This window comes from Idiotropiscis lumnitzeri, chromosome 7, assembly GCF_059441095.1.
Source record: "Idiotropiscis lumnitzeri isolate Australia: NSW breed Sydney's pygmy pipehorse chromosome 7, RoL_Ilum_1.0, whole genome shotgun sequence".
NCBI lineage: Eukaryota > Metazoa > Chordata > Actinopteri > Syngnathiformes > Syngnathidae > Idiotropiscis > Idiotropiscis lumnitzeri.
Window position 1 is genome coordinate 17,949,950 of NC_142397.1, and position 25,264 is coordinate 17,975,213.

The following is a 25,264-nucleotide window of genomic DNA, read 5'->3' on the forward strand; positions in this document are numbered from 1 at the left end:
AAACATTTACAGCAAAAATGTTAAGGCCACAGTATTGTCTTCAATTTGTTTGCCATCATTTATAAACATGGATGGCAGGCTCCACGTTTACATGTTCTCCCCATGCCTGCTTGGGTTTTATTCGTGTACGACGTTTTTCTCCCGCATTACAAAAATAATCATGGTAGGTAAATTGAAGATTCCAAAATGCCTGTATGGGTGAATGTGAACGTGAATGGAGTTGATCTGACGTTTGGCGGTTATCTCAAATCTATGACTAGAACAGCCTTTTACCAGCTAAAAAACAAATCCACATTGAAGGGTCGTATGTTCCAAGTAGACCAGAGGAAGTTTATCCATGCATTTATCTCCAGTAGACATGACTATAGAAACGGTCTTAAGACTGGAAGAGAATCAAACAGCTGCAGCCTATTCAGAGCTGACCAGAACAAAAGAATGAGAACATATGACACCAGTCCTAAGGGTGGTATCTCACTCAACGGTGAATGCTTGCAAAGGTAGCAAGTATTGGATTCAACAACCTTTCTAATGAATGTTGGCAAAAATCAAGCAGTCATCTGCGTCGTTGGCAACATTTAGCAACTTTTGGTAATCCTTATGCCACAGTCAGACAGAACGCGTGCCGAGCGTTTTTGGTGGCCAGGCGAGCTTGCGTGGCGGGCAGAGTGTTTGAAGCAAAAATTTTGTGTGACACCGGAGCTACTGGGGAGCTATAGCCATGTCAAAAATCTGTGGAGACCCAGTTCATACAAACATGGTGAGGCGGCATTGAGCTGTTATGTTGCACAGAAATGGAATAAGCAGCCAACACAATTGAAGTCAGCCCCAAGTGTCACAGCTTTTAAATCCAGTTTAAACACTATGCTTTATACCGCCTTGAGGTCTATGGAAGCATTTTTGAAATAAATTTCATTTTAGTAAACTGCCATTGTACTTTTGTTTGTAAATGCTTTTAAATCTTGTACGTTCAATCATGAAAAGCACAGTGAGTTCCCTTGCATATGAAATGCGCTATAGAAATAAAGCTTTGTTACTTTGCCTTGCAAAAGAGTCTTGCTGCTGCTCCCCATTCTCAGGCCGACCGCAATTCGTCATTACGATCAGCCTGGAAATATGTTCCATTTCCGCCAAACAGCTGATCAAAACCAAATTTACTCTTAATATATAAGTATAATTAACAGTTAAAAAAAAGAATGTCTTCATACAGCAACCCAAAACAGTGAATGAGGGTTATTATTTTTAAATTTCCTATAAAAATGCTAAATATTTTTTTGCAAATTCAGTACTGTCTGCACCGAGTGAATAAAAAGGTGCTTATTTTCAAAAAGCAATAACAGGCAAGCAGAAAAGTGTCACACAAGCCATTTTTTTTATCAAGTACAGCTTCATATTTTTATTCATTATTTATAATGACATGCTCGTGAAAGGTTGCAAAAGGCTGTAAACATATTCATTCTTTACTTTCTGCAAACAGGTTGCTCATATGGTGTTACCTCAAATTTGATACGTTCGCAAGCATTCGCCACTCATTGAGATGCTGAAATAAAAAGTACTTACTTCTCATTATCCAATCCAATGCTTCCCCCATCAACGTAAACCCCCCAAAAAAGTTAAATGACCAGAAAGACAAATTGCGGATTAAACAATTTAACCATGAAGCTCTGACACTATGCTCATTTATGACAGCAACAGCTCTTACTCTGATATGTCAGGACATAGGATAAGATCCATTAAAAACAGAATGCTAATAATTGTCAGAAAACCTCAAGAGGCGTGTTCTTTTCAAACATCACAGACGGAGCGTCAACTTTACATAATGTATTGTACTTGTCACTCTGGTACAAATGGGATTCTACATGCAGGTACACATTGGACGCAGAGCCACTGCCTACGTAATGCCCTGAACTTTATTGTTCATAAACAGTATGCACAATGTGACCTATGAGTCATGCTGGCTGCGTTTCCTAAAGCTGTTTGGCCACTGGATGACAGGATGGATGCAGCAGACAGCCGCAGTCTTAGTGCTGCTTCCTGTCTCTCTCTGGGCACTTAGCAACCACCGGGTTCAGACTTGGGAAATTAAGGCACAATTAAAGAAACCATTCGTCATCATTCACCATTGACAATAAAGTAGATCACTGAATAAATTAAAAATGGGAACAAAAAAAAAAGTCAGGTGATAATAGACAACCAATCATATATTCTACCAGTACTGATTGTGCATTTATTAGGGATTATATCAACCCTCTCTACAGAATATGTCTGCCACACAGCTTTTGGGGAAACTTGTTAGGTTTCTTCGCTGAATTAATCATCTTCAGTCATTGTAAAATATTAGCAAATGATTGAATTAACTCTCTCATTTACTTACTGTAGGTTCGACAAAACAGAGGTGATAATTTTGAATTATTTGTTCCATAGATTAGAGAATGGGAGCTGTGATGCGATCGTACTGCTCTTGATTTTCAAAATTTCTATTTTCAAATTGGGAATTTTAAAAATAGTCTAATCTGTGTGGAGAACTATATTTGATGATGTTCATGAATTATAAAGATGTTAGGTTTAAAAAAAAATAATAAAAAAAAAATAATAATATATATATATATATATATATATATATAAATATATATGTATCCCTCTCTCTCTCTCTCTCTCTTTATCGCTCTCTCTCTATATATATAAGTGCTGTCAAGTGATTATTTTTTTAATTAATTAATCACAAAAATATCAGTGATTAATTCCGATTACATTTTTCATCTACTATTTATTTTCGCGACGCTTGGAACAGATATTTACTTGAATAATATCTTGGATTTGGTGCAAAATCACCAAATGTGAAGTATATTTAGAATCAGAATCGGAGTAATTCAAAGACTGTTATAATAGCTTTCTTTGATTCTTGAATACGATCTAAATGGAGACATCTTTACAGGCATTATTCGTCGAAACATTTCTCAAAACTGCACACAGGCGCCACACTCCAGCAGTGTTGGTTGGTAAGGCCCAGTGGTAACTTGAACACAGTGTTTTGTTCTGAGACTTGCTAAAGATGTACAGCTAATATGGAGCAATATTTGCTAAGTATGTAAATTATTTATGAAGTAAATCAAATTGAGTTAAAATATTTTACTGAATTAAAAATGTTGGATTAATCACCTGAGTTAACGCTTTAATTTTGACAGCCCTAACATATATATATATATATATATATATATATATATATATATATATATATATATATATATATATATATATATATATATATATATATATATATATATATATATATATATAAATATATATATATATATATATATATATATAAATATATATATATATATATGGCGGCACGGTGTCCAACTGGTTAGCACAATGGCCTCACAGTGAGAGACAGCATCGGTCGTGGGTTTGATTCCGGGTACTCCGGTTTCCTCCCACATTCCAAAAACATGCATGGCTGGTCGATTGAACACTCTAAATTGCCCCTAGGTAGGAGTGTGAGCGTGGATGGTTGTTTCGTCTCTGTGTGCCCTGCGATTGGCTGGCAACCAGTTCAGGGTGTACCCCGCCTACTACCCGAAGATCGCTGGGATAGGCTCCAGCATCCCCCGCGACCCTAGTGAGGAGAAGTGGTACAGATGATGGATGGATATATATATATATATATATATATATATATATATATATATATATATATATATCAGCGTATATAACTAAAATCTGTTTCATCCAAATATTTCAGAACATTGTTGGTAATTGATTTCTACACATTAGAGCCAAATGGGCTGTCAAAAAGGTACAGAAATATTGACATGTCCTTTTGGGAACAGGCAATGTCCAATATATGTAACTTAAAAAATATATATATATTTATATTGGCACATATTTCATGCAGATATTCTAGAAAAAAATGCGCCCAAGGGATGTCGGTACCTCCAAGGGGTTGAACCGATTAGTCAACTAGTTGACAAGTCAACTTTAGTACTCCTTAAAACTAAACTCATGTAATCGATCACCCTGGGCAACTTTACATCATCCACCCGTACAGGATTGCTTGCAGTTCCTTCTAATCGTAATGTGTAAGCTTCCATCTTCTGCATGGACTGTAGCGAGTCTATTTCTGTTTCGCTGAATTTAAAAGGAATGAGGGGACCCGCTTTCTTTTAGACCCTGGGCTGATCACCTGTCAATCAAAAGGAGGTAAGACAAAAACAGAAACTAATAAGCTGGCCTTTATTGTCTCCATCTGCTTTTCTTAAACATTTCACCTCTTTCACACGTTCTCATCAGCTGCCAGAGGCAAAAAAAACTGTGAGAACAAAACTGAAGGTTCATGCACAATTTTACCATTAGCATAAAGAAAGCTATGAAGATGTCTGATGTGCTACAACAACACTGATGCAGAGTGGCTCAGAATAGTCAGAAATGTGTAAATAAAGGAGAATATTCATTTTAGTCTTAAATACATAAATGAAAGTCTACACATAACATGCTGTCTTGCCTGTCAGCAAAGGTATGCATCTTTACCCTTCAACCAATTTCTATTCAAAGTAATTGTTCGATGGATGACCTTTTGTCAAAACCTGGCCCAAATTAGTTATTCTAAAGTCCAATAAGCTTTCAACATTGACACATCCACTCCCTGAAGAAATAATGTTCAATTTTGAAAAATGGAATTTTCAGACATGGACAAGCCGAAGAGTCTGCAGTGCCCTTTTAAAGGTTACGTCAACAATCAAACTGACAGAAAGTAAAATGCAATCCAAATAAAGGCAGCAAATCCTTATAGAGCAAAATTGAACCACTGCATCACCTCACATCATGAAACACGACCTGCTAGCTCCGCTATTGCACCTTTTGGGAGAAAAATCTCCATCAAAATGAGAGAATTTTAAATAAATGAGTGGAAGTCTCTTGGGATTGATCACTCAACACTAAAGTGTGCTGTTAGTTCCAACCGGATGACGTGGCGAGCAAGGTCATTCATTATTTCGCCAATGGGTTTGAACATTTCACTTCACTCACTTCATTTAGCAAGGTCATATCAGCACTTTGCAAGTCTCTGCAACGTATTAGAGAATGAGTGATCTTGGCAAGTTCATTTTCCAAAACAACCAAAGTGCCCTGATTGGGTATGTTGTATTCCCCTCACAAAGTGTGAGCAAGTGAGTCATGCTCACAAATCAGTTTTTCCTGCAGGCAGGATGTCAGCTTTTCATGACAATAAAAAATAAAACAACAAGTAAAGTTGGAGACCATTACCAAAATGTATTTATTTAAGCGTGACACTTACATATAACGTTGGACTTGTCCAGTTCTCTACCACTGTTGCGATTCCATACATCTGCTTTTAAAGAAGGACCATTTTGGATTTCAGTGCGAGGTGGATGGCAATAATCCATGTATGTTTTCCTTGGTGTGTGTGCGCGTCCCGTAAATGGCGGTTGCCGTGCTTCTTAGCTCTGCATTATTTAGAACATTATGTATCCTTAAATTAACATATTTAAATAATTGATATGTGGACCTCAGTGACTTGATTGTGGTTGGTCCATGTCTGAATCGCGATGCATCCAAAAATTTGAATTTTCCCCCACCTCTACTACTTAGATGACTATTATGCTCCAATAATTTGTATGAAATTATTATTTTATTTATTTATAATTTATGGATGATTTATTGATACCATTTTCTATTGATATTAATCACCTGACTATCGCGATGCATCTCGAATTATCGGCCCAGCCCTACGACACACACATTTTAAAAAAATATCATTTCAGGCACGAGTGACACATACACGTTGTTACCCTTTAGATTACCTTCCTAGGCGGATGATAAATTATCTGACTCTTACCCAATCTGTTTCCACATCTCACATTTCACAGAAGCACAAAAATGGATGCAAACACACCCACCCACACACACATGCACACCCACGCACACGAAATAAACTAGTATGACGTCAACCGCTTCGGACCCATTCACAGCCTCTACCTCCCTCCTTCAACGTTATGGTTGCCAGGCCTCTGAAAACCTGCGTTAAAAGGAGCAGAATTATTGGCTGTCAAGCCTGGTGGTAATGAATGGGGAGCAGCTGGCTAGTTGCCAGGGGACAAACGCACATCACGGAGCAGCAGGGAGAGGAGAACCCATGCAGTGCCCTCCATCAGGAAAGATGAGAGTTTGTGTAGATAGTGCTCCAACATAAACTCACCCGTCACATCTGGTACTCCGCCAAAGTATGATTAGATCCAGTTCCAAATCTGCATCCAAATTTTTGCCCTGAAAAAAAATGCCAGCAATGTATAGAGACAGGCAGAACTAGTGTCACGCTCAAAACCAGACAATCGGAGACAAAGAGTTTCCCGAGACCAGAATTTGCAGAGACAAAGACAAAACCAATACTTTTGGGAGGTGCGACTAAGACCAAGTGTTGTATTTTTGCAGACAGGCACACGTTCACTCGGCGAGCCGATTTTTGATTTTCAACCTGGGATTGTGTGATTTCTCATTTTTAGGAATTTGGCAGACCGTGCTGCACCTCTCAAGGCATTCTGGCAGTTCGAGGATAATTTACTGTGCAGGCTTCTCCCCACCAATCTGACGGCGGCAGTCGTGGCCAACTGTTATGTTGGCCGAGAAGTCGGCACGTTGGACCGGAAAATGAAAGAAGAACGCACCACAAAAGCCGAAGGAGATGCTAACTACTATGGACCTTCTGTGCATGTGTGAGAAGTCGTACCCCTCCGGCGATCTTTCGTGAATGAGAGTGATTTATTCGTTTTCGCGCACTTCTGTCCAGTCAGCCCTTAAAAGTCATTGAGGAGATGTGAAAAACAAGCAAAGTAGATTCAGTTCTTGGGGAATAGCTTCATATTTCACCCTTTGTCCGCTTTTGTCACTTCCTGTTCTTGTCCAGTGCACTGATTTGCTAGCTGACAGCCAATCACAGTGTTCATTTGTCCCGACAGCCCGAGCGAATCGGATGAACATGCCCCCCAGACGCCCTAACAACAGCTCTGATTTTATGACATTCAGACAGCGGGTACCGACTTTCCGATGGCCGAGGGCGGGTTGTTGTGTGGAGGCCTTGACACTCCCCCTACACACCTGACAATTTGGTGACAGAAAATAGAGCAGTGATTCTTGACCAAGGGACCATGAGCAAATGCCAGCCAGTGGGAAGCAAAATAATAAAAAATTTCCACCTGTGGGCCATAAGATCCACAGGGCAGCAATTAAATAAAATTAAGCTGCTGCTGTTGACAAGGAGATGCTCAGTTACACTTTGGCATCTTGCCACTAGGTGACGATAAAGTGTCACTTTGTTCTTTCACTTAAGATCGAAGTACAGTTGAACTAGAAGAAGAGAGAAGAAACATTCGTGATATACTGTAGGAACCAAAAATCTTTAATTTTTTTATTTCATTTTTCAAGAGAAAAAAATGGACTAGAGCCAGTCAAAAAGTCCATGTGACATTGACAAGTAGCTTTAAAGGTGTTTTGAAAGCCAGCTATACCTCATAGCGTTCCCCATAGCAGAGGAGCTAGTTCTGCACTACCTGCCGCTGTGGCGACGATCGGAACGCTGCAACAGAGCTGCTTACATAGGACACTGAGTAACCACATTGCGAACATGGCTTCCGACATTCAAAAGATGCGAGCCAATGTTTCTGTTTGCAAGTCGACGAGTCCAGTCCCAAATGGCAGACTGCTGTTATTTTTTGTTGAACGCTGGCTGCTCTATCGCACATTTGCTGAGATGTCTTTCAAGAAGACTGGTGCTTAATTGCAACTAAGGAAAGAAGTGAACGGTTAATGTTGTCATCTTTTAAACTGTAAATTGATTACATTGAGTTTCAATCAATTTAGGGTGTAACCTGCCAACTGCTGCAACCCCTGTGAGGATGAACCTGTTTGGATAATGTTTGTATGTATATGTTCACGTTCCGTTTTCATCCACCTACACCTTTTATTATGCTAGAATTGGGCGTAACAGGTTGTTTGCGCCTTTGTGTGGTATGGAAAGTGTTTTCCAAGCCAATCCTCACAGAATCCCTCATTTGCATCAAAATGAGCACAATGGGAGGCGAGTACGAGTGTACCGTGCCCGAGATTGCAGAAACAGAAATTGAGATTCGCTGGGGTTCGTGCATGACACATGTAAACGGCAACATCTCCCCATTCGGATGATGTACTGGCCCCGTACATGTGGCGTGGGCAATTGGAGACCTCATTGCACCCACATCGTACGTCTATATGTGGAGGTGCACTATGAGCATGAAGTGACTTTCAAATAAATGTGCAGAAAGCAGAGCGAAAGTGGAGAAAAAAACTAAACTCTAAGTTCATTTTGACCTGCACAAGGAAGGTCTTTGTAATTTTAACAAAGTGCTAGTAAAAGCTACACAATGACACTTTACTGAAATCATAAGCAAGAACATAAACAATACTCACATTCTATTGTTATTGCTGTGGTCAACAAACTCACACTTTCTCCAAATCAAAAAGCCACAGTACTCTTCTCAATAGATAAATGCAATGCATTTGCCTTCTACTAGGCTGCTGACACACTCAGACCTGACTTTCAGCACTCATATAAAACCAATCACTAGAAAATCCTTTGACAAAAAGAAAAATCGCCCAGTCTGAAGGGTTGCATGTTTCAAGTAGACCAGGAGAAACCTCTCCATGCTTTTATCTCCAGTAGACGTGATTATTGTCTTCTGACTGGAATCCCTCAAAGGAGCATCAAACAGCTGCAGCTCATTCAGAATGATGCAGCTCGGGTTCCGACCACAACAAAAAGATCAGAACAGTCCTAAAGGCTTTTGAATGGCTCCCAATTAGCTGTAGAATACATTTTAAAATTCTGTTACTGGTCTAGATATCTTTGAATGGTTTGAGTCCTGAATACATTCCTTGAGGGCGCTGAAATCTGCGGACTCAGGTCACTTAGTGAAGCCCACAGTTCAAAGTAAACATGGTGAAGCTGCATTTAGTCGTTAGGCTGCAAACAAATGGAAAAAGATACAGACAGAAGTGAAGTCAGTTACATTTTCTGTTAGTAATTTTTGTAAACTAATTTTGTTTTCTCTGCTTTGCTTTTGAAATTCGTTAACTGTTGTGGTTGTAAATGCTTGTAGGTGTTGCGTCTTTACTTGTGTGACGCACATTGAGTTGTGTAAGAAATGTGCTATATAAATAAAAGTGCCTTTCCTTGCCTCGTCTGCCCGACTTTGAAACCCTAAATTATAATCCAGAACATAATACAGGGACTGGACTATTTGTATTGTTCTCTACTGTGAGTGCTACTGTCTCATACTCACACAGCCATGGAACATCACAGCGATTTACGTCGGCACAACGTGCCATCATTACAATATTGTTTGACATCCATTAGGGATATGAAAGAAATGTTAAATTCACCTGTGCATTGTAAATTCAACAGCGAGAATGCTATAGTAGGGGCCAACCTTTTGAAGACTGATTATTATTCAGTGAGTGTGCCAAGTTGTCTGTACTATAAAGATAAATGTTATCAAATGGGAGTGAGGGTTCCATAAAAAATAAAATAGGAGTAAGAGCTCCACGTATAATTTGCGTGTCAGCATTTTCACCCAATGATTAATCTCACAGTGAATCATCAATCACACAGAGGGGAATACATCCTGTCTTCTGCATCGGTGTCTTTATTTATATTTGGTCTTATATTTCTGCTGAAGAAGACTGCGTTAGTATTGACAGAAAAGAGTGCAAGTCCAGCAGACCATCACGGCGGTGCATTGTAATGAGAATGGGTCATAAAGTAGCAGTGAATGCGCCCCTTCCGGGACTGAATTGGACTCTCAAATAAAGCATCCTGTGGGAGCCATGACCCCTCAAACAGTCTTCAGTGTGGGAAAGAAATTTAAGAGTGCCTTCAGAAACTTCTTGAGCAGAGAAGAGGCCTCTGACTCTTATTGCGCAGGCAGCGGGAGTGGAAGGGAGTAGTTAATTGATTTCTGTTTACCAGTAATCCCGCCACAGGCACAACCACAAGCAATTAGCCAGACAGCTGCAGCTTGATGTGCACATAACAACGTGAGTGTGTGGAGGACGATGTGTGTTAGTCATGCGGGAGAGTGGAAATAGGCTGCCCGGGTCGTGCATTTTAAAGGGGACATATTGTGGAAATGTGACTTTTTAATTGCGTTCACACAAGTTGTTGGAGCTCTGGACTCCCTGCCCTCTCATTAAGTGTGAAATTAAGCAAAGTAAGCAAATCTTTTGTTGTCTGCCTCATACTGAAAATGTGTTTGAGAGCGAGTTGTTCCAATTTGTGATGTCACTAAGTGGCAAACCTCCCCATACTTAGTTTGTCAGCCCATGCTCATTCAAGTTATTCGTGGTGACTCACCGTGACTTTGTTCATGTGTCATTGACAGAGAGCAGTGTATAACTGCTGCATCACAAAGTAGAATGTTTGGATTGCTTGTTTTTCATACTATGGGTTCTGCTGCAAGTAGAAGCCATTCTTATCAAGAACTAGGCACAGGTAGTTCAGACTCAAATGCACGACTCAGTGTTGATGAGCGCAAAAAAATTTTTAATCCAGGCTCGGTGGGTACATGTGAGAGACAAGCCATCAAGCAACAAAAGATTCGGTACACTATGACTATGATGCAAAGCAGGGCTGGATTATGACCTGAAAAGTATTGACATACTGGCAATGAGACAAGAGACAAGGATAATATGTACGGCCTGGCTGGGGATGAGAATCAGGGAGCATGTAACACTGACGGGGAAGCAGAGAGCCAGCTGCAGAATATGACAATTCTAACTTGAATGCCAGCGCTTCAACCCCGGTCATTGCGGTAGTGATTGACCTAGCTGTTTATGAATCACAATTACTCGGTCTTGCAATGGAATGTGTTTCCTAGAATCCAAATTTTCACTAATCTAAGCAGAAATAGTGTCGTGAGCTGCATCATGTGATCTAAAAAGCCTCCTGGGTTTTCTGGGTCAGGAGATCCTTGATGCTGTACTGGCTGGCCTGGTCTTCTCTTCTGCACCTTGGTAAAATGTGCCACACCGTTTCCTGACGGGATTATTTTGGTGATTTCATTTCACATCAAAATAGATGGTTGTAAGACTTCTAATAAAGCAACTAGTTAAGAAGTTCATTGTGGCTATGAATGTATTTTGGTTATTATTTATATAGTAATTGTGGCGATAGACCTTAAATAAAGATCACGAGGGACTTTCAAGGGACGAAATCTACTATCTCAAAGTAATAAAATAAGCAGAGCTGCATTATGTTTTGGACGATGCACCTATACGTGTATTAGTGTTACCCGGGGAAGTTATGTATATTTACTCTAAATGTCAAGTATACAGACTGTAAGTAGTGGTCGTTAGTTTGCGGTGTATTCTGTAATAATAAATATTACTCAATATAGGTGGAAGAACATGTCTGTGATATTTGAAGTTCTAATCTTGCCTGGCCTTCCTGTGTGGAGTTTGCATGTTCTGCATGTAGTCACATTGCAAAAACATGCATGTGAGGTCATTTGAAGTTCAAAATTGTCCATAGGTGAGAATGCCTGTGAGTGGTTGTATTTATGTGTCCTGAGATTGCCCGGTGACCAGTCTAGAGAGTATCCCGACTCTTGGCTGGAGTGAGCTAGGATTGGCTGCCGCCCACCCTCAAACCTGGTGCGGAAACAGGGGATGGAAAATGGATGAGTGGACAAATCGCAAATAAAACAAAAACATAAGGAATGGACATGAATTTTGCATGTCAATGTGAGTGGGACATTTTGTTTAGACCACTGTGTACAAGTCCAAATCTCTATGTTATGGAACAGCACTGCTCAATAATAAAGCGTTTTTTAAGAACCCTCATATTTTACAGTTAGATCCAATATATGATCGTTGACGTCAACTGATTTATTCTAACTTAATAAGGACACATTGATTCTGAAAGCTGTCCAAACTACTGATGGTTGATGTTTGTGAGCATTTGCAAGGACAAATAAATACGAAAAATCTGAAAGAGCCCTTTTCATCTATTTTTGTAACCCAGCTGTGAACAATCTTAACATAGAATAAGCTTGCATAAAAATGAAGACAAGCAGGTCATTGGGGGATAGCCAGCGCTCACATCAAAGGCAGCGTGGAGGCGAATTTATGAATGAAAGTGTAAGCGACTCACGGTGATCCATAACAGAAAAGACTTGACAAGCTGCCAGAAATAGAGGCCACAGTGTGTGTGCGTGCTTACAAGGAAAGGGCTCTCTCTATTTCTTGTTACACACTCACATGCACACACGCACACACACACACACACAGTCTCACACGCACACACACTGCAGTCTGCAGTCCCACATCTCCCCCCGCCCATCTGGTTCTTTGGTGGAGTTGGAACATGAGTCATCGCTGGACTTTTAACTGCGTCTGTCCCTCACTGTTGCAGCAGAGCACCAGCATAAGTCAATGGCAACAGCAGTTAGTATAAAAAAATAAACATGCAGAGAAGCATTAAGGGGTCACCAACCTCAGTCAAGTTAAAAGTTTCATCCAAATCCCAGTTGCATTCCAGAAGAATAAAAACAATTTAAAATTCAACATAAACCTCTAATCGTATCTGATAGAAGGATGTAAGTGTCTGAATGTAATCTATAAAATCAAGGAACCATTTCTAACATATTTGATAGCTACAGTGCAACATTTTAAAAAGCCACAAAGTACATGAGACTTTTTTCTGGACTCCAATGAGGTTTTTTTCCTCATGTTTGAAAATGGTACACAAATACTGAAGATAATATTTATTCTACGGTAATATAACTAATTTTAAATGTTTTTAGTCTTGGCCCTAAATAAAAAAAAAAAATAGAAACAATCTGGTTTCAGACGTGGAAAAAAAAAACTGTGTGTGACTGTGTGCCTGTGCCTCCATCCTTCTCTGACGTACGAATCACGTGGTGTGTGTCTCATAGCATGTGGAGCTGTCCGCGGTGCTGAGCGCACACTCGCGCTGGAGACAGAGACGCTCACACCACTCAACAAGACCATCCACGCAAACAAAATCCAAAAAGGTACGAATTTCAATTTCAGATCAAATTAGCACATCAAATGAATTCGCCTCATGTGAAGTGAGAGAGACTTTGTGTGTTTCAATTATTTTCTATTTTAAGGCTTTTTTTTGGTTGGGCAGCTGTTCATCAACCTGATGCTCTTTGTTGGCGTGCGTGCATGTCTTGTTAGATTATTTCTTGTTTATCATCACTCTCTTTGGTCATTGTTTACTGCTTTTCTATGCTTGCAAGTTCGCAGATTCTACAGAAAAGCTGTCCAGACTGTGTCAGTTTTAGAAACCAGTAGAAATGTAAACAAAATACTGTGACGATTTGCTCATTTGAAATATGTTGTCATAAAATGCACAGTTTAATGTTTTTTTTTAAACTGGTGTATCTCAAAGAGGGACATTTCATACAGTCACGGGCATTACTTATTTATTCAAATTGCTGTGTACTGGTAATAGTGAGTGATGATTGCTGTTTAAAAGGGTTTGCGCATAAATGTGGCTTCTGTGGGAACATTAGTCTTACCGGGTTGCCCTGACAACGAGGCCGTGACTCACGGTGAGCATCAATTTAACAACTAATGAGATTTGTAGGGGAGCTGAATGCTGCTATGCTGCTGCAGGATGTGATCCTCAGACAAGAAGCAACAGGCGGCAGCGATAGCATCGCTGCAGCGCAAACCAATTCAAATTATACTCTCAAGCAGTGCACAGAAAAAGATGAAGAAATACAACAAAGATTCTCGGACAGTCAAGTGCAATTCTTCTGCTCACATTGAGAGACTGCCTCACATAATAAAGAAAATCACTTGTGCATTTCAACAGCTCTCTGGTAATGTCAGCAACACCTGAACATTCTGTTCCATAAGCTGCACCAAATGTTTTCACTTTCCAAATATGAATGTTTTCAGGTCTGACGAATGCCATTGTAGTTATTAATATGATTATTCATTTTTATTAATAGCATGAATGAATCATTCTGAATAGCTTTTTGTGGTTTTAGTTTAGTTTTTGCACTGTATCATACAGAGAGATTAGTCTAAAAGGAACATCATAGTGACAACATACATGCACAAAATGCATTTTTTTTTTATAGCCGACGACCTGTTGCTTGTGTAACAAGGTTGACTATTATCACCTTCAACACTACTTTGACAAACATTAAGTTAAGGGCTCTGTTTTTGTAGAGAGCATATCTCTGCCATGTCGCAAAAGTCAGCGGATCCTCGCTTTAGTATCAGCGCAAGGCTCTCTGCGAGTCCTTCTCAATTTGGATGACCACCACCCACCTAGCTGGGAGGGAGTGTCTTGCAGATGCTAATGGCGGAGTGGCAATTTAGTTGATCTCAACATTATGTTTCATTCATAAATATGTGAAGGGCGGGCACCATCAAACCCTGTGATTTATTGTATTATAATTCTTATATCAACTCCCTGGGTGGCATAATTTTGGGGGTTTCGCTCCATGTCGCGATTGTATTGCACGTTTAGCACGCCACATTTAAAAGGAATGAAAGGAGCCACTTTGATTACCTACGACGAATGTACTGTGACCATTCCCATGATAGCGCAGACCTACCACTCACAGATCCGCCAGCCTGTGCTCATCTACAAAAATACCAGCATCAGGTCTAACCCGCCTCCACACTTTTACCCCACACACCACGCAGGATTCTAGCCAACAATCACAAAAATAGAGCCCTGAAAGTGATTTTGAGACTATAAAACTTAGTGTTCATGATAACAAAAACTGATTCTGTTCTCTTTAAGGTCTGTGCTGATTTTTGCATCTTGGTTTGTCCTCTGCAGGTTTCACAATGTTGCCGTTCCCCGGCAACTCCACTAGAGGCAAACCTTCCCTCCTCTGTTTGGCTCAGCTTCTCTTTATCACTCTGTCTCTGCGCTCCATTCACGGGGCTACACTCCGAGAGCATCGACTGCGGGAGAGTGAATCAGACCCGCCGCAGTCACCTAATGCTGACATGATCAAAGCCTTGGAGTACATTGAAAGTCTTCGTCAGAGAACAGACTCACAGGAGAAGCCACTTCTTCCCACAGGGAACGCCGGTCGCCACTTGGAAGATGCGCAGAAGATGCGCGCCATGCTGAGACTGGCTCCCAACCCGACGCACGCTCAAAATGACGACGAGGAAGACGATGAGGAGAGAAACGAGGATAGGAGCGAGGAGCTGCTCCAGGCCGTACTCAGCACTCTACAGCAGACCGAAAAGGCCTCCAAGCCCACTTCGCTTCGTCCTTCGTTGTTGGCGGGCGGTGACATGAATGGTGGCGTGTACCCCAGGGTGCAGAAGCAACAGGGCATTATGCCTCACAAGAAGATGCCCTTAATGTTTGAGGATGATGAAGAAGGTGAGGGCGATGAAGAGGACGTGGAAGATGATCACGAGACCCCTTTCAAACGCACCAACGAGAATGTTGAGGAGAAGTACACGCCTCAAAACCTTGCAACACTGCAGTCAGTCTTTGATGAACTGGACAAATTCACCAATGAGAAGACCGAACAAAAACGACAGGATGAAGAGGATGATGCTGAGGAGGAAGTGGAAGAAGAAGGGGAAGATCTGTTCAATCTAAGAAACGTGGTATATGACGACGAAGGTGAGGACCTTACAGACTGGGGTCCCCTGGAAGAAGAAGGTGAGGACGAGGTGGAGGAGGAGGAGGACAAACACCAGGTGGACCGGAACCGCGATTATGTTGATGATGACGAAGAGCAGGATGAGGATGAAAGGTATCTGGTTAGAAGGTCAAATTATCCAGACCAGGTCGACTACTACCTACTTAAGGTGTTGGAGAGAACAGAGGCAGAGGAACAGAAGCGAGCATTGGAAGAAGAGGAGAACAAAAGGGCTGAGAGACGAGTGACTCGGTACAGAGATAACATTGACCCACGAGTTATCTATCAGCTCATTCAAATCTCCCAGAAATACCAAATTCCACCTGACGATCTCCTGGATATGCTCAAGGCAGGAGAGACAACGAGCCAAAGAAACATACAAGAAAGCAGGGACAAAAACAAACTCTGGAAGACATCCTCAAAAAAGATATACAAGATTCCGCAAACTAAATTCTACAACAGACGCCTGCCTGCCAGAAAGAGCAGCCCTAAAAACCTGCAGAGGGAAGCCATCCTCAACATCCTGGGGTTGGGCAACGCGCAGAACCGAGATCAAACTCCCGTCAGGAAGCCGTACAGAAGCCCTGCATCACGACTTCACGCTCTGACAACGGGGCGCACGGGGGACGCCTCTCCCACGCAGCGACGTTTCCCTCCCGGCAAGTCAAAGGACTATGACGACACGACAGACGGCGAGCTGGCGGCGTATCTGGCGACTCAGATGCTGGCGCGCTATCCCGGCCCAGCGTACCGCTATGGCAAGGCTGGCCAAAAGCGGGACGAGACGGGGCAAACCGCAGCAGGCTCGTTTGAACAGGCCATGCAGGACTATTTGGATCAAATGGACTCAGATAAGGACCTGAATAGAAAGAGACAGTCTGAGGACGGCGCGAGAGTCGGCAACATGCAAAATTTGGAGAATGAAGCCGTGATGAAACTGATGAGTTACTTCAACCCAGAAACTGAGGACAGTGAGAGCAAAGCCAAAGTGGACGATGGCATATAAATCAAGATATATATATAAATATAATTAGTATACATGTGCAGCTCAATAAATTGGAATATTGTGGATGTGTTCATCAAAAAAATCATATATTGTATCCATATGACAAGGGAAACAATTTGCAGAAGGCCAAATCCTGCCCAATTAGAGCCAATACATACAATTATGGAGTCGTATTGCTCCAATTTTTTTAGATATTGCATTTTGGGTTTTGCTTAGCTGTAAGATGCAAATATCCATCAAAAATTTTCAAGAATTATTTCACAATTGAGCTACCGGTATCAATTAAGTTTTCCACAATGTTCTAATTTTGTGACATGGACCTGTATTTAATTGTATAATATTGTGCTGGTGGAGGTGGACAGAGACAAAAAATAAGTATTTTCACAGATATAAACATGCAGTCAACTGTGGTTCCTCTGTAGGTTTACTGAGTGTCTTATTAGCAGAAATATGAGTGTTCTGACAATAATTTGAGTAAGTTGCTCAACATCCCGTACATGTGACTCACCAGCCTTGACACACACACACATCAGTGTTGGACCCCTTAGATTCACTTGTGTTTGTTGGTAATTCTTTCTTAAATGTGGGCATATGTGACATACTTGAGGTTAATAAAGCATTGACTTTATTTTTTCCTTGCTGTGTCCGGTATTTTTTTCTCTCATCAACTACATACAAATTTGTGTTTATTTTAATCACCAAACAATAAAACAGCTTTTGAGAAAATATTTATTCTGAGATGTAATATCGTTACAATGAACATGAATTCTTAAACATCGGCACAATACACTGCAATTGATTGACGTAAGACTTGGAAGGCACCTGTGAGTGTATTGTATTCTATTGCTTCTGTACAATTCACTCACAACCAAAACGTTAAGTGTCTATTTATATAAAAGTCAGAGCAATAATGCTTTAACATCCATTCATCCATTTTCCACACTAACTAACTAAAAAGAAAGCAGGACTGTGTGAAGGCATGAAAGCACAACATAGGAAGGCCTAGCTGAGGTTCAAAGTCGGAATCTCAGAATCTGGGGCAGGAGTGCAAACTGCTTGACGACCATGCTGCCTACCACTTCAACTTCATGATGACTATTGTGCAAGTAGTTTGCAGTGGTGTAAAAGCAGGATAGCAGACTGAAAGCTTTTTATATTTTGTCCCTCTCAAGAAGCAAAATAAAGAAAACAAACGGTACAGTTTGTAAAGATACTGTATTTATATTTCTTGATTTGGCTTAATTTTAAAACTAAATGGGAGATATTGCAAAAAGCATACTAGCGGTAAAAAAAAAAAAAAGGCACATTTACAGCAGCACTGTTTGCAGTTTATGACAAAGTGAAGATATTGCACAGATTTAAACCTTCTGGTTTATGTCCTGAGATGTGAGTGGTCACTGTCTTTTTCTGGCTCAGTAAGAAGGTTTGCGCATATATTCCTCCATTGTCTGCAATCACACACAAAAGAAAGTTACACCGAAGGTTCACATGAGTCACTTCTCTCCAAACCTACGTTCACGAGGGCGTGTGAAAGCCTACTGTACCTCTTGGAGTGCGTCAGCCTCCTGTAGAGAGACACCCACTTCCACTTTAGAGGTTTCTAGTACTTCTCCTCCCATCAAGAATTCATCCAAGATGAAATACGCCTTTTCAAAATTGAAAATAATGTCCAGCTCACACACCTGGTGATAGGACAGAACAGAATGTACCACACACTGGACTGGAAGGGAATTAGAATTAAACTTAACTGTGAGCATATATATTGATTGATTGATTGATTGATTGATTATTGGATTGAACATATAAACACATCAAAGACATGAAAACAAATATATATATAGTGTGTGTGTGTATATATATATATATACATATATTATATTTTTTTATTTTATTTTATTATATATATATATATATATATATATATATATATATATATATATATATATATATATATATATATATATATATATATATATATATATATATATATATGTATATATATATATACATATATATACCGCTGTCGTAGGGAGACAAGTAGAGACAAGTGACCATCCGCGCTCACACCTAGGGCATGTCTTGGACTGTGGGAGGAAACCGGAGTACCCGGAGGAAAACCACGCCGGCACGGAGAGAACATGTAAACTCCACGCAGGAAGGCCAATCAGAATTACTGTGGGACAAAAACTCTGCATATGCGCTACCTTGGTGGTTATTAGCCAACGTCTAAGGACAAGTCATGGTTCAACAGCTGAATGCAACAGACCGTTAAACAAGGACAGTGGAATGTTACATAAAGCCTTTTTTTATATACTGTCCAATCTCCAAAGGTAACAATAGAACAGATGTATCCGGCATAGACATTCTGCTTTATCTCTGCAATGACATGGGCCACATGTGGCTAAAACAGCACCATTCATTTCTACTTACATTGCCAAAGTATTTATCCAGTAGTTCCACGTATCTGTGCAGCACCTCGAGGCTCAGCAGCTCATTATCTTGCTCCTCCAGACCAGCACAGAAATATAGGCTAGCGTACCTGCAGTGGAGGATATTATTGTGAATTTATTGCCACTACTGTAGAAAGAACATGTTTTGTATTCATATTCTAACCGTGACAATTATAATGCAAGATTGCTGCCCTCTGGTTTCAGTTCTTCATGTGTCACGTATGACTTCACTGGGCAGATACTGAGTCCAGTCTGCCATGTCGAGACTGTCAGTGTGTGACAGTGAATGAGAGCAGCAGCTTTGATTGACCATGCATGAAGTCAGCGGTGATCACTCCCACAGCAGTGGAAACCCCCCTCTCTCAGAGCCCAATGCCCTTCGCTTTCATGTGAAATTAGCAACATCGGGTCTACCACCTCCAGCGCATTTGCGCTGTGAGCTGCACGGAATTTACTCTGTTGAGAAAAAAACAGAGCCATAGTGTTTTAATCACTGTGGGTAGTATCTACACGATAATGATTAACGAGCTCAATGTCAAACACTCAGCAATTAAATCACAAATAACATTACTGATTGATTGGATTGTTTAGTTTATGCCTGAAAAATAGTTGTCTTCGCTGGCATGCTATTTTGCTATTTCCTGTGTCCCCTGTTGCGGCCGATGCAATTAATATTTCACCAATGTGTGACTAATAAAGGTTCTTATGTTTTAAATATTTGTTTTATTACTCGAATCTACTTCTCCTCTCAGCGGACGCATGAGGTGACATTTCGACTTCATTCCACATTTTCTTATTTAATGCTTATTTTTTTCTCTGTTCAATTATTAACTTGCCTGGTATTTTGCTGTTCAATGTTGCTTCTTCTCCGCTTTAACGAGATTCCATCCAGACAAATGTGACGAAGAAGTTTACTGCATTGCACAAAGATTTATTTTGGTGTTTTGCGACTGCTTAGCAAATCGCTTGGCTTCCTCGTTTTTACTTAATTACTACTCGCACTCCCTTGTGAAAATGATTCTTAGAGAAGTGTTTTCGCTCCAATGAAGATGATGATTTGTGACCTTTGCGCTATGGACGCATGATGTAAAGCGAGCCTTTGCCACCACATCTTTCCAGCTGCAGCTCATATGTAGGTTAGTCAAAATAGTGTACAAGTAGCAATCCTCCCCAGTACGAACGGCGGAAAACAGCAAAGTGATGTGTGCATAACGACTTTATCATGATGCATTTTATTTTTTCATTTCTGTCACACTGAGCCGTGAGGACTAAGAGAGTTTCAGACTAATCAGAATGCAATACCACGATTCGCTGTTCCGGTCCAAATTTCTGCCTTTGGGCAAATTGAAACCTTATATTGAATTTACCGTTCATACCATTATCACGCAATCTTATTTGGTGCCAATAAATTAATTAGAACTCATCAAATTCTTGACCAATTTTGATTCGGATAAGTTTGTTACAACTGTCAAAAATGCATACCAGACACGTGGGTAAGTTTATACATGGGGCTTCCATAATGTATGACCAATATTAGTTCATCTTACAGAGTCAGTAGTGAAACTCTTCTACATGTGTGCCTCGGTATTATGCTTCCTCACTTCCTTCAGGTAGCCAAGGAGCACACACCAGATAGAGCAGCTCATTACTGGAGGGTAAGTTGGAATGGATCAATGGCATTTCCATTCATTTCAACAGAAAAAGATGATTTGCGATATGGGTGTTTTGAATTATCAACGTGGTCATAGGAAGAATTAAACTCCTATCTCAAGACAGTCGGCATCAAGAAAGGCAAAATCCAAGGTTGCTACATTTCAAGCACATCAACCTCTTATAGACAATCTTGAGGTCTCTCCATTGCAGGAAGTTGCACGAGCGCGGTGTACGGGCCAAAACAATCATCATCATGTCCCGGATCACCTTCTTCTTCTGCCGATCTGTTAATGGCGTGAACCACTTCTGCAGACGTAACTTTCCCTGCTTGCTAAACAGCAACAAGAAGCGAATCTGGAAAGAAAGTTCAAGCACAGACTCATCACACAACTCTGCTCACTTTAAACAGTCATGTGGTGTGATTCAAATAAAGGACATGAAACATAAATTGTGGTTCATGTGTAGCTTGAACGGAAGCACCAACTTTTTATATTTTGAAAGCTCCTGTAGTTTTCTGGGTTTTATTTTTCATGACTGATCATTTTCCTACACTGCGAATATTGTACTGTATTTACATACTGCATGCACATGTGTACACATTTTTGCACCCTGCTGTTAAAGAAAGAATAATAAAATAAAGGTAAATATTCAATAAAAATTAACCCATGAAAATCAGACTTTGCTTTTGAATTGAATTGTTTTTAAAAATATAACCATGAAAGAGGACCAGATACATATGATGCCATCCCAAGAAAAGAAAAAAAAAATTGACCATTAGAACATGTTCAATCAAGGTGTGTCCTCAAGTAGTCTAGCTATCTTTACTGTAACATTTTTAAGCAGTCAGTCGGCCTATTTAAAAGGTGACAAGTAGTCACTGTCCTGTTTGATGTTATGGTGTTATAAACACAAAGGTTTCTCAGGGCATTGGAAAATGATGTCAACGAGCACCGCATTAGCTCATTATTTGATTGATTTCGGCAGTCTGGCACATTCTGGCCACAATGTCATGACTATCACATCTAATAGCCTTTTTTAAGCAGGTGGGACAGAGGTCGTGGCCAGCTGTGTTCCTCAATGCAGCCGCTGGTTGCTATGGAAACCAGGCGGCACTGTCCCAACACAGTAATCTTAAAATTAGGTCAAGCCCTCAAATTGATGGGCACGCCGTAGTTAATTTAAGAAATGACTCACAACTATTTTTAGATTGTTTAATACCATAAAATTGCGACATGGAACTGAAAAATATAGAGAATTAGGAAAAGTCATGAGGCCAGAAGCATTGTTAATCTATATACGTACATTAATAACACATCAAAGGTCATAATGGCACTCGTAGTCCGAGTGTTACCACAAATGGAAACTTTTTACAACTGGAAATTAATGGTGAACTCCGACGTCAAAGTAACATGTTGTTATTTTAAAAGCTAAAGTGTGGGAGACGACCAAGGACACAATGGATGAAAATAAATAATTCTAAAAAATGCCAAAGTGCACGTTGACAAGCCACATAGCTGGTAGGTGCCGAATAGACAATGAGACAAAAGTGTAACTTTTTGACAAGGCACATCAGCGCTACGTTCATAGACGCAAAAATGAAGCATACCAAGAAAAGAACACTGTCCCTACTGTGAAATATCGAGGAGCCCCTGATTATATTCTGCCGCTAAATCTGACACAGGCTGTCTTGAATCTGTGCAGGATACAATGAAATCTCAAGACTATTAAGTTATTCTAGACAGAAATGTGCTCCCCAATGTCCCAAATTTTGGGCTCAGTCACGTCATGGGGGACAAAACACACAATTAAAAACACGCAAAAATTATGCTTGTGGAGATTCAAATTCATTCAAGTCATTAATTATTTTTTTCTTCTTGCTAGGGGGGGGCGTCAAAGAAAATAATTGAGAAACACTGGTCTAAGACCTGTTTTTGTCTGACATGAACTGAAGAAGCCATCTCAGATGAGAGGCAAAATGTCATTCTTGTAAGAGTAGCAGAGCAACCCAATTGTGATCCATTCAGTGCCCTGAGAAACCCAAGAATGGATAATATTTTTTTCTTACATTAACAGAGTGGTGCCAACACTCCATTTTGTCCACGTGTATAGCTACATTGTCTAAATTGTCATGGACTCTAACGATTCGAAAAACATCCAAAGACTTCCTCTTCAAAGCTGTTGATTGTAAGCTATCGGTTGGTGACCTCTGGTCTACAAAACGGCAAACGTCACCATTTTGCAATATAGTACAACAATAAATGCAATGGGTAGTTAGAGAAGGCACTTTGCCCTGAAGTGCATCTGCAAACACTTACTACAAGATAAGCCTTATGTAGAAAGAAGGTTAACAACCATTTCACCCCAATTGCCAATTTTGCTTAGGAGACTGAGTTGAAGTTTTTTAGGATCAGAATCTTTATTGTCATTGCAGTGTACAACAAAATTGAAATGAAATTCAGCTGTTCACGGAAGACAAGGACAAACAGTCTTAAGTTTAAACTAAAAACTGAGTAAATGTATTGTTGCACACACAAGAACTCAAGCAGCCGACACTCACCATTTTGTCTCAGAATCTCTTTCAGAATCATGGGATTTGTAGAAACGTCCTTATGGACGGCTAAAACGCTCCTCGTACAGTCCTGCTCACACCTTCGCCACACCTACACACAAACACATAGTGGGTGAGTGAGGTGAGAGATAGAGAGACGAGGGAGAGAGAGAAAAAGAGAGAGAGAGAGAGTGAGAGAGAGCAGAAGGGGGTGTTGTTCACTTTTATAGCTACATCAGAGGTACGACTGATTTGAGCATCCGTCTTCGTCAGAGGTGAGTAGTAACTCTACATTTACTCAAATACGGTAAATTTTGGGATAAATTGTGCTTGCCAAAATAGTCATGATGCAACATGCTTAGTTTTTTTTATTTTCACTCAAAAATGGGTTAAGAGGAAATGGTACTTTTACATTTTTACATTAGCTATATTCCTGTCAATGTATTAATTGATTGCTTTTTTTAGTGAGTCTGAGAGACTTGCTGCCCAGGCGTCGATCACCGATCAAATGGAATCACAAGTGACGTTTGACTCCATTTCAAGCAATCAAACGGAGACAGGTAGTCACATGACGCAGTCTTTGTGAACTTGTTGCAAAAATGAATATATTAATTAATTCCGTGAAGAATGACAGAAAAGTGGAGGATTCGTCCTCGGTCAAGTGGCTCCAGTTGGTCCAAAATGTTGCTGCTTGCCTCCAAACTGGAATGTGTAAGATGGAACACATTACCCCAATTCTGGACTCCCATCACTGTTAAGTCTTTTATTTGTTTTCAAATCTTTAAATGGTTTCACCCTACTTTACCTCTCTGTACTGCTCCACCCCTACGCATCTGTCGGTCCCTCTCTTTTTTTAAAAATTCTTCATACACATTTTTATTCTTTGGCTTCCAACTCAGCATGAGTCACGGCATTGTTTCAGTCCTTTATGGTATTGACTGTTTTAATGTCCTAAATTTATTGTTTTAACTGCCTTTGTGATTGTGTATCAATTTTTTACCCCAGGTACAGCAATTTTCATGCAGCAATGGTTGTTTTTAAAAGGTTCTATCAAAAACTTGAGTTTGAGTTGAGTTGAGAATTGTTGTTGTTGATGTTTTCGGCTTGAGCCAACATAAAAACCCTCAAATCTGAATACACGCAACAGTTTTTCTTTTTCAGGAGCTAATTTAACAGTTTATGTTGCACTGTTTAGAACAGACGTGGGCAAACTACGTCCCGGGGGCCAAATGCGGCCCGTTAAACATTTTAATCCGGCCGGAGAATTTGAAAAAAATTGAATGAATAAACCTTGTTAATGTTTTATTTTCTAAATATTGTGGTCTTTCAAAGACATATATATTGTTGCAATGCTTTTGTTCACTTTCATTTCAAATTAAATGTATTTTATTTCTCCGATAAGGTGAGGTCACCAAAACACTCCATCCATCCGCTCCTGTTCCGGCCCCTCTGTCAAATTTTAGAACCCATTGTGGCACCTCAATCAAAAAGTAATCCTACCCCTGGTTTAGAATGATTGCAAAGCTATGGTAACACGCTTTGATAACATATAAGTAAAGCCAATACTTGCAAGCTCTTAAGCAACAACATGCCACATTTAACATGTTTTTTTTTCTCAGTACGAGCACTGTGCAAGGAAATGAAAGAGGGAACTGTTTGGAATGCCATATGTGTTTTCATTGTGCCATTTCAAATTTTTAACTTAACTTCATTCGGTCAACACAGTTTACGCAAGGAATTTGTCTCCGGCAGTATGAGCTACATCAGTATGACAGTAACAGGCAACTACAGGAAACAAAGACGTGACATATAAGTATAGAGAATCTTTCTGTAGTGTAGCGTTTTTTTGCATTGTGAATGTATTGCTGTGCCTCTTCCTGCCACTAGTGGGCCGCAGGTGTTC

The 25,264-nt window shown here is 40.2% G+C and overlaps 2 protein-coding genes across 2 annotated transcripts; one reads left to right on the forward strand and one right to left on the reverse strand.

Annotated features, from left to right (window-relative positions):
- The first annotated feature begins 12,980 nt into the window (after positions 1–12,980).
- scg2a (secretogranin II a) lies at positions 12,981–17,338 on the forward strand. The gene is made up of 2 exons (XM_088301383.1): positions 12,981–13,079; positions 14,876–17,338. The coding sequence occupies exon 2, from the start codon at positions 14,884–14,886 to the stop codon at positions 16,708–16,710; it is 1,827 nt and encodes a 608-aa protein (XP_088157509.1). The 5' UTR covers positions 12,981–13,079; positions 14,876–14,883; the 3' UTR covers positions 16,711–17,338.
- Positions 17,339–18,050: 712 nt separating this feature from the next.
- ap1s3a (adaptor related protein complex 1 subunit sigma 3a) lies at positions 18,051–23,483 on the reverse strand. Its single transcript, XM_088300665.1, has 5 exons — positions 23,371–23,483; positions 20,989–21,167; positions 19,141–19,249; positions 18,255–18,392; positions 18,051–18,158 (listed from the first exon to the last, which is right to left on the reverse strand). The coding sequence occupies exons 1-5, from the start codon at positions 23,371–23,373 to the stop codon at positions 18,123–18,125; spliced, it is 465 nt and encodes a 154-aa protein (XP_088156791.1). The 5' UTR covers positions 23,374–23,483; the 3' UTR covers positions 18,051–18,122.
- Between the last annotated feature and the right edge of the window lie 1,781 nt (positions 23,484–25,264).